This window comes from Hyalella azteca, unplaced genomic scaffold (genome assembly GCF_000764305.2).
Source record: "Hyalella azteca isolate HAZT.00-mixed unplaced genomic scaffold, Hazt_2.0.2 contig6000, whole genome shotgun sequence".
Lineage (NCBI taxonomy): Eukaryota > Metazoa > Arthropoda > Malacostraca > Amphipoda > Hyalellidae > Hyalella > Hyalella azteca.
The window spans coordinates 33,396-43,565 of record NW_025936172.1 but is presented as its reverse complement, the minus strand read 5'-3'; the positions used below and the strand labels follow the sequence as shown (position 1 = coordinate 43,565).

Below are 10,170 nucleotides of genomic sequence, written 5' to 3'. Positions count from 1 at the left end.
TTATCTTTCATTGAAGGCCTGTCTGCGGCTTATAATGATGGCCTAATGCCTAAATATCATAAGTATAGCCTGTGACCTTAATGTATGACCTTACAATTTTTTCATAATGAAAACATGTAACTTTCATCTCACAATGATAATTATAACATATTCCTCATAATGATGAGCTGCGAAGTACATCTCATATTGATAATTGCAGAATACTTCTCATAACGCTGACCTGTGACCTACATCTCATAATGCTGACCTGTGACCTTCGGGCTGCAGGGTCTAGCGCAGACCCTTGGTACGGGCTGCAGGGTCTAGCGCAGACCCTTGGTACGGGCTGCAGAGTTTAGCGCAGACCCTTGGTACGGGCTGCAGGGTCTAGTGCAGACCCTTGGTGCGGGCTGCAGGGCCTAGTGCAGACCCTTGTTGCAGGCTGCAGGGCCTAGCCCAGACCCTTGGTGTGGGCTGCAGGGTCTAGCGCAGACCCTTGGTGCGGGCTGTAGGGTCTAATATGGAGCCTTGCTGCTGAATTCTCACTTAAGCTCTCAAATTAAGTTTCTTTATATTTTCAACTCACTCTAATATTGAAATATTATTCATACTACTACTCGATATTAGCTTTATCAGACGCTGAAAACTCAAACTTATGTTCATGATTTGCAACTCATATGAACTTATTCTTCAGATTTATTTATTCCTCGTGGGCGAGCAGTTTTATCATGACAAATTCATAATAAAATTGCTCCGGAAAAAACAATTTTAGTCCTAGTTCCTAAAATTTTTGCTGAGGTCGAAAGCTTTATTGTTAAATTCATAAATGTTATGACAACCGCACGAACTATTTTCTGGTAATAAAGATGCACGATCAAGTTAATTGGTCGGAATTTTTTCCCGCTTGTTTCATTCATTGACAAACTTAGAAATTAATAGTAAATTTGGCAATTTTAGTGTTCCCAAATGTTCAAATATAATGTGAATTCCATTAAAATTTATACCCTCTCATTTTAAACGTTGTACATGATTTATTAAAAGACTACGAATGATTCTTACCATCCGACGGCTTTAGGACATAAAAAATTACGCAGAAATTTATTTTGACTTCTTAAAAATATATCAAAAATTAAACACATCTTTTCTGGAAAGCTGCAGACGACGGAGTTTCATCAGAAGCTCGTAAATAAAATATCGGTGTGCAAACTGCTCGCATGTAGCTGATCCCTTTGTTAACAATTTAGATTCGATTTGCGCGAATGATTGCAAAACATATTCAAGTAACTAACTATATATCAAGACACAATTTGCTGGTATTCCTTCATTTACATCGATACTTGAAATAAATTGACACTGACTTTCAATAGTTGTTCTATTTATTTTAATTTTACTTTTTGTAAAGTGATCTGAATTTCGGTTTTGAATTCTGAAGTTTCTGAATTTCTGTAAAGTTAAAATAGGGACCCCAACATGCAATTAGAGTAGCTCCCGAGTTTTGAGCAATAATACTTTGTAGTTTCAGTAATTAATTTGATGTGAGTATGAAGTATATGAAGTGCATATCTAAGGAATTATAATAGAAAGAGTACCACTGGAGTCCTATATATGATTTTCTACTCCTTTAAATAGTGAATATTGTTGAGGACATATGTTTTTAAGGGCAATAATCCTTTCAAAAAAATGACTTGATTGTTATTTATTTATTTAACAGGTGTATTATTTATTAAACTTGTTATTCCACTGCAATTAACAAAACTCGGTTCATTTCAAAGCACTCTTCAAGAATGTCAATAGCCGCTTTACATCCTAATTGGGATTTCATCATTCTATAAATTTCCATTTATTGGATTTTGGTATCAATATAATTTGTTTCCTTTTCGCAAATTGACCAAAAATAAGATAGCAAGGGAAATGCATATTAAATTCATTATATCTTCATTTAAAGACAATTCAATGTTGATATGGTGAATGCCTTCATTGAAAACGTCTCAGCAATAAGATATGGTGAATTCACTGGCATTTCACTGGCATATTACGGATAATTTAAGAATCTATTTATGTCACAACCTGCAGGTTACGGTTGTCTCTAAACCCTCAATTTTGGCTTCATCATTTTACCGATATCTGGTAGGTACTTTCCATTGACCTCTTCATAACCACGCATCTGTCCTGAGCATCGCTGGTACCAGTTCTGCACATTGCGGTACTTGGTAATATCGATACCAGCAGCATCCAAGGTAGATACCGTGGCCACCAGAACATGGTCCGCAATGGTGATGCGGTTGCCTACTGCGAACAAGTGGCCTTCCAGGAAAGTTTCCAGCAATGCAAGAGCGTCGTAAATCTTGGCAAGTTTTCCGGAATCTGGTTTTTCACCCTCCCTCAGAACTGGAAACTGCAAGAACATGCCATTCAATTAAATGTTCTAATGTGAACACTCAGATAAATAAATGAGACTATGTCCAAATAGCGATGCACTTATTGCCATTGTGTGGGTTATTCAGACATCGGTGCATATCAGTGCTACGGGCAAATCGTGTGCCACGATTTGGACAATATTACTCATTAATTTTTCTAAGTGTATTTTAGAAACAATTAAATTGAGCATCTAAACTGTAATCTAAGCTCGGAAATAAATTGCATTATTTTGGATTTTTATAAATATTTTATGCATTTCTGAAGATGGATTACAAATATTCCAGTCATTTATGAATATTTACAATGAGCGGCAGAAGTGTAAGAATTTTTAGAAACCTAGTTCACTACTTTTCGTAACACAAGGTGCCGAATTGGCAACATTTATTCCGTTATGAAATGATTCTACAGGTAACATAAATCAGGACACAAAATACATACATTGATGGTCGTTAAATTATGCTGAATCCTGCATAAATCTCATGAAACTACATGAATCGGCAACAGGCCATGGACCTATTTCTTCAGTGCCGACACTTCTGTTCTCTTCTATTCTGTTTCAAATTGAATTCCAAGCGCAAAGAAAACTAATTATCAGTCATGACCACGAAGTTAGCGAAGGCATAGGCCACAAAAGACCAAAAAATCTCAAAGTTGGAGAAAAAAGGTTATTTTTTATTTGATAGTCGGTAAATTAGGCTGATATTCACAAAACCGAATTCAGCAACATGAAAAAATAGTTTAGCATTCATGATCTCACCGCGAAGTCAGCGAAGGCTTTGTAGAGGCTACCGAAGTCAAAGTAGAGAAGGCGGTCTATCTTGGACCGAAGTTTGGCCTCCTTCGGGTAGATGAGGCCCTTCTTGTCGTACGTGTTGGCAATGTACTGCACGATCGCTCGGCTGCAAACGGTTTACAGTACATAGGTTCACAGTACATGTGCGATTTATTAGCGCATTTTCTCATTTATTAAAAAATGCACTATTGTGCTCGCCATGTCCGTCTGTCCGTCCGTCTGTCTGTCCATCCGTCCGTCTGTTTGTCCGTGACTAAACGTTTTCGTCGACGAGAAAATGCGCTCTCTATCATTCACTGCAGTGAGTACTGAGTTATATTTTTAATAATTTTTAGCGCATTTTCTCATTTATGGCAAAAGGCTCTATTGTGCTCGTCATGTCCGTCCGTCTGTTCGTCCGTGACCACGTTTTCATCGACGAGAAAATGCGCTTTCTGCCACTCACTGCAGTGAGTACTGAGTTATATTTTTTAAGTAAGTACATAGGCGAGACATTAATGAATTTATACATGAGTGAATTAGGAATAAATTATACAATCACACAGTGATTGTATAAATTGATGATATTCAATAATGTCATAAAAATATAAATAGAAGATATGAAATAGCCAATTTTATATTGGTTTTGAAAATGTTGTCACACATGCTGTAGATCCGATATACAATTAAATTGATGGTTGGATACATTTTTGCCGCATCACTTGAAGTTTCGAGGCATTGGGAATTTCAACAGAAGACTATATTGACTCAACAGAATTCCATTTTTCAATACTTAATAAATTTATTCTATGTTGTTAAAATAAAACATTGATTTAATCTCTAAAGATCATCGATATCACAAATCAGATTAATAAAATTAATCAACATGTAATTTTTACATGATTTTCCCTAATTACGGCAACAGTTTCGTTAAATTCCCTCTAACAATTAAAATTTCTCATTTAAAATCTTTTTAAGCTAAATTGAAATGAAATGACGCAGCTCATTTAACCGTAAAGCCTCCCAACAATCTTCACGCCTTAGTTCAATCTACACAAATAAAAAAATCTGCAGTATAGTGAAACCACGGTCTGTTTTCGAATAAGTTGCCACATACCTCAATCACAAGCCTCAATCAATTGGATTGAGGTTTAATATATTTTTCTAGATATAAATCAAACGCAACAACTTATTTTATCAAGCTTCAATTCAATTAAATTGAACTAATCAATTATCTAGACTAAAATAAACTGTCACAAACCGATTTTCCTTCCTCAATCTAAATCAACTGGATGATTCAAGTCAATTTTCAAGGCTCGATCAAATCAACTGTCACGACCCAATTCTTTTACTTCAATCCCATTTAATAGAGCCATGCCACGACTCGAATCAACAATTGCCAGCACTCGAATCAACTGTCAAAAGCCGATTTTTGCCTCAATTCATTTCAACAGGAAGATACTTTCAATTGTCAAGGCTCACATTATAAAAAATGTGAGGCTCACTGTTATAAAAAAAAACTTCATACCCAATTGAAATGCTACAACCTAACCTCACCTCTCCCAGAGGGTGAGGTCGTCATCCACCAAGGTGGGTATGGTGTGCTGAGGGTTGATCGCGAGAAATTCAGGTCTCATATGTTCTCCCTTCATCACATCCACGGGTTTGAGTTGAAGTTCCAACCCGACCTCCTTGGCGACCAGCATTACGCTGCGACATGGTGGTGAAGCTGGGGCGTAGTACAACACAGGCGCCATCTTGTACTTTTTTATTCTGTGTTAAAAAATTAAGTAATTAGGCTTATATCATAAAAAATACAACGGTCGGCCATTTGTACACAATTTAAGGATGGACTTCTGCGTGAGAAATACGGGCATGAAAACTAAATATCAAATTTATATCTCAATCAAAAGTTTGTCACCAATTTATGGATAATTCGTTGAAAAATTCATAGTTTATAAATTCTAGATTTCACATTAATAACATGTATGATGAACTCTAAGTTCTTGAATAAATTTTCGAGTGGCAGGTTAAATGTCAATTGTAATGACAAACGCTTTAATCATCTGAATTTATTGCAAACTAATAAAATGACTATTCTATTCCTTGGAAAATTTTTTCCACAAATGATTCTGAATGTCTATGTATGCTTTTAAGAAGATTTAAATAAGGATATAAACGTACGTTAAAAAGGAGCTTCATTTCAACAAAAATTGTCTGAAAATCGTAGCATTTATTGCAAAATAGCGATTGTTTCCGAAAAAAATATACATATATAAACACACAAAATTAAAAAAATCACATGTGAGGTGTAATATTAAGCTCGTAGAACAAGCGAATATTCAAACTAGCTCATTACATCTGAAGTTGCTCTAAATCAATAATTACTGGATGTAAAACCCACAACATAGCATCACAATTATGTGTATCAAACATAAATCGCATATTTTCTACACGCAGAAAACAATGGGAACAATGTGCGCGTCTTATATATGCTGTGGTGGCGCTTTTTCGCAAGAAAATTACACAATTTAATGAGCCACAGAACGCACGTTGATGTGTCGCGCGTGGTCAACGTGCCAGCCCTTGTCACTGTTGAGAGGTGAGGGCTTCTGTTAACCCTCTATCGACGTATGTCACCCTCCGGGAACATAACTTTCAACTTAAATTGTACGTAAACTATTGAGTGTAGCAACCTGAGGACGTTTGTGCGCAACAGAGAACCTTTTAAAGTTAAACTTTCAACTTAAATTATACGTAAACTATTGAGTGTAGCAACCTGAGGACGTTTGTACGCAACAGAGAACATTTTAAAGTTAAACTTTCAACTTAAATTATACGTAAACTATTGAGTGTAGCAACCTGAGGACGTTTGTACACAACAGAGAGCATTTAAAGTTAAACTTTCAACATAACAATTATACGTTAACTATTGAGTGTAGCAACCTGAGGACGTTTGTACGCAACAGAGAACATTTTAAAGTTGTCGTACGTGGCGGCAAATTATACGTAAACTATTGAGTGTTGCAACCTGAGGACGTTTGTACGCAACAGAGAACATTTTAAAGTTGTCGTACGTGGCGGCAACCATCAGTGCAAGTCATTTGTTCCTGACACATGATAAACGGATTTAAATCATTACCAATGTGGCTTAAGAAAAGATAAATTATTATGAATGGGGTTTAAAAAAAGATAAATCATTACGAATGTGAATTGAGAAAAGATAAATCATTACGAATGTGGCTTAAGAAAATATAAATAATTACGAATGTGCCTTGAGAAAAGATAAATCATTACGAATGTGGCTTAAGAAAAGATAAATCATTAACAATATGGCTTAAGAAATGATAAATCATTACGAATGTGCATTAAGACAAGATAAATCATTACGAAAGTGGCTTAAGAAAAGATAAATTATTACGAATGTGAATTAAGAAATCATAAATTATTACGAATGTGCTTTAAGAAAAATGCAAGACTTCTTAATGAGCAGAGGTTCTTTCAGCGAAAATGGGATGCAGATATGCGCAATCTTATCACATGGGACTCGAAGTGCTGCTCGAACAGCATTACAATGTAAATTATTTATTTCGTTTATAAATAAACGGGCAATACCATTCAGACATGATCTCTGTCAATAATTGTAAACATGATCTCTGCCAATAATTGAAAATATGAACTCTGCCATGATATGATGACCCGGTTCGGTATTCGAAATCCATTTATTTTATTATTTCCCACGGATAAAACTTTCATCAGTTGGCTACCACTTCCAAAATTCCCGTTTAATTCGTTTTTTTACGAAAGCTTTTATTTCCCTTTCTTCTTCCGACAATAAACTCCCATTCACGCAATTGCGCAATTGCGTTACCAATTTGAGTGCCACGAATTTATTTGATCTTGGCTCTAATTCAAAGTTTACTCTGCGGTCAACTTTTAAGAACTCCGTCAAAAAATTAATTAGGAAGAATATTTAAAAGTGGAAATTATATAATTGCTCGATATTATTACACATATAAGTTAAGATACTATTTCATGTAATTATTCTTGCTTCACGGCCCGCATTATTCGAAGATAGATGGAAAGATATAGTGATCTAATTTTTAGAATGCATAATGCAAGGAAGTAACACATAACAGAATATATACTTCCTGCGGTATAAGAACATAGAAGAAAAAATGTATAGATATACCTACCGTATTCATGCAGTGTAATAACATGAGAGAAAAATTAAAATGTGCAACACATGCATACAACTAGCGTAAGAACATCGAAGAAATATATAAATACATAAATATATATTTATTACTATACAAGCAGCGTAAAAAAATGAAATAAAAAATAAAACCCAGTACTCACTGCAGTGAGTGACAGAGAGCGCATTTTCTCGTCGACGAAAACTTGAGGTCACGGACGGACGGACAGACGGACGGACAGACAGGCAGACAGATGGACATGGCGAGCACAATAGTGCATTTTTTCCATAAATGAGAAAATGAAATAAAAAGGCATAAGTATATACTTACCACAACTCGTACAGCGTAAGAACAATGGCCAGCACCTCCCGAACAACTGAAGGAGCAACCAGGTTGCAGATGACGGCAAGATGGTGTTATCAGCAGCAATCCATATCTTGATAAGACTGTCACTGATTGTGCTGTGACTTGTCAACCCAATTCCACTCGTCCAACGAAATATCTCATTTACAATGTAGGGTTGTAATATTTCTTAAATACAGCCAATAAATGCATGGATTTTAAGTCAATTATTGCATTGCGGTATATTTTCAACAGATGAAATTCCATTTTAGCTAGAAAAATCGATAAACTTATAAATTTAAATGTGAATATCTTCATTATTTTCCCAAAATAAATTCAGAGTTTGCAAATTTTACGAAGGTATAAATGAACAAACAAGAAGGATATAATTTGATGGGTGAATTAAAATTATGAATATCATTTGTTGGATAACATATCAATGATAAATGAAATCCAAGCTAACGTGAATCCAATTAATGTGACAAGTTTTACTTAGAGCGACTTCACCAAGTTTTTGTTTAAAATTTCGGAAAATGTTTGCATAATATTTTTTTCCGAAAAACAATGCTTGGAAAATTGTACAAAATTAGGTTTTCCATACATTGTTATATTTATAATCTTTTAATATGTATTGTCTATTCTTGTTTTTTTAACGGTTAGATATACTTATTTATACGTCTTAAGCATTCCATTCTAGAAGACATTACAACTCGTACAGCGTAAGAACAATGGCCAGCACCTCCCGAACAACTGAAGGAGCAACCAGGTTGCAGATGATGGCAAGATGGCGTTATCAGCAGCAATCCATATCTTGATAAGACTGTCACTGATTGTGCTGTGACTTGTCAACCCAATTCCACTCGTCCAACGAAATATCTCATTTACAATGTAGGGTTGTAATATTTCTTAAATACAGCCAATAAATGCATGGATTTTAAGTCAATTATTGCATTGCGGTATATTTTCAACAGATGAAATTCCATTTTAGCTAGAAAAATCGATAAACTTATAAATTTAAATGTGAATATCTTCATTATTTTCCCAAAATAAATTCAGAGTTTGCAAATTTTACGAAGGTATAAATGAACAAACAAGAAGGATATAATTTGATGGGTGAATTAAAATTATGAATATCATTTGTTGGATAACATATCAATGATAAATGAAATCCAAGCTAACGTGAATCCAATTAATGTGACAAGTTTTACTTAGAGCGACTTCACCAAGTTTTTGTTTAAAATTTCGGAAAATGTTTGCATAATATTTTTTTCCGAAAAACAATGCTTGGAAAATTGTACAAAATTAGGTTTTCCATACATTGTTATATTTATAATCTTTTAATATGTATTGTCTATTCTTGTTTTTTTAACGGTTAGATATACTTATTTATACGTCTTAAGCATTCCATTCTAGAAGACATTTCCAACTCATCTTGATTTTTAAGCGATAATAAATTATTTCTAAGAGACGTTCATTGCATTTTACCTTCCCTATGCGGCTATATATATAATTATATATATATATTATATATATATATATAATATATATATACATAATTAAGAGTTAAAAAATAACTGTTAACATCCACTCACCAAAGCATTTTTGAAGCGGTCAGAGAGAATAAGAAAAGAAGAATTTCATGAGCTGTGAATTTAATTCAGCAGATACCAAATGGTATTCGCTAAAGGTAGTTATAGACCACGCTCGATCAAGGTCTGACGGTAGCAGGCGTTCCTTCTTTAGACAACCATTTACGGGCACACTAATATGTTTTTGGACACGATAAAAATGGTGCGTGCAGTTGAAAATTTGTTCGGTTTGAGAACTATAGAAATGGTTTGAGCACAAAAAATGACATTGGCACATTACAAATGAGTTGAGAACACTTAAAATTGTTTGACTACTGCCCTGAAATGGTTTAGGCTCAGTAAAAATGTTTACGATGAACTCAAAATGTTATGGGCTCAATAAATATAGACTGGCTAAACCTGAAATGTATTAGCCACACCCAAAATGGTATACGCACAATAAAAATGGTTTGGTACACTTATAATGGCCTACCGCCGTTGTTCCTTATCTAACTTTGGATTTATTGTTATTTGGATTTATTGTTTGTATTATATATTGTAGGATTGCAGCTTTTATTGATAGGATGAATGATTAATACCAAAGTTGGGATAAAAAGATAAATTAATTAGAATTTATCTTCAATTATAATTTGAAAAAAATACATTAATCTTGCTCATATTAACTGCTTCACTGCTGCTATTTCTTTAAAAAAATTGTCGTTTTGTATGGGATGTTTTCAGTTACCGTATAGTGAAACGTATGCGATGATGTATAGATAGCATAGAATTAATTACATCACATCCTAACGTAAAATTAATAGCGAGTTCACATCGTACTTGACAGTCCAATATTCTTTAATGCTTTTCTGTAGAAGCATTCACACCAGCCGTACAA

The 10,170-nt window shown here is 34.4% G+C and overlaps 1 protein-coding gene across 1 annotated transcript; it reads right to left on the bottom strand.

The window, feature by feature from the left end:
• Positions 1–1,647: 1,647 nt before the first annotated feature.
• LOC108670830 (glutathione S-transferase 1) lies at positions 1,648–4,937 on the bottom strand. Its single transcript, XM_018158320.2, has 3 exons — positions 4,727–4,937; positions 3,155–3,296; positions 1,648–2,374 (listed from the first exon to the last, which is right to left on the bottom strand). The coding sequence occupies exons 1-3, from the start codon at positions 4,924–4,926 to the stop codon at positions 2,066–2,068; spliced, it is 651 nt and encodes a 216-aa protein (XP_018013809.1). The 5' UTR covers positions 4,927–4,937; the 3' UTR covers positions 1,648–2,065.
• Between the last annotated feature and the right edge of the window lie 5,233 nt (positions 4,938–10,170).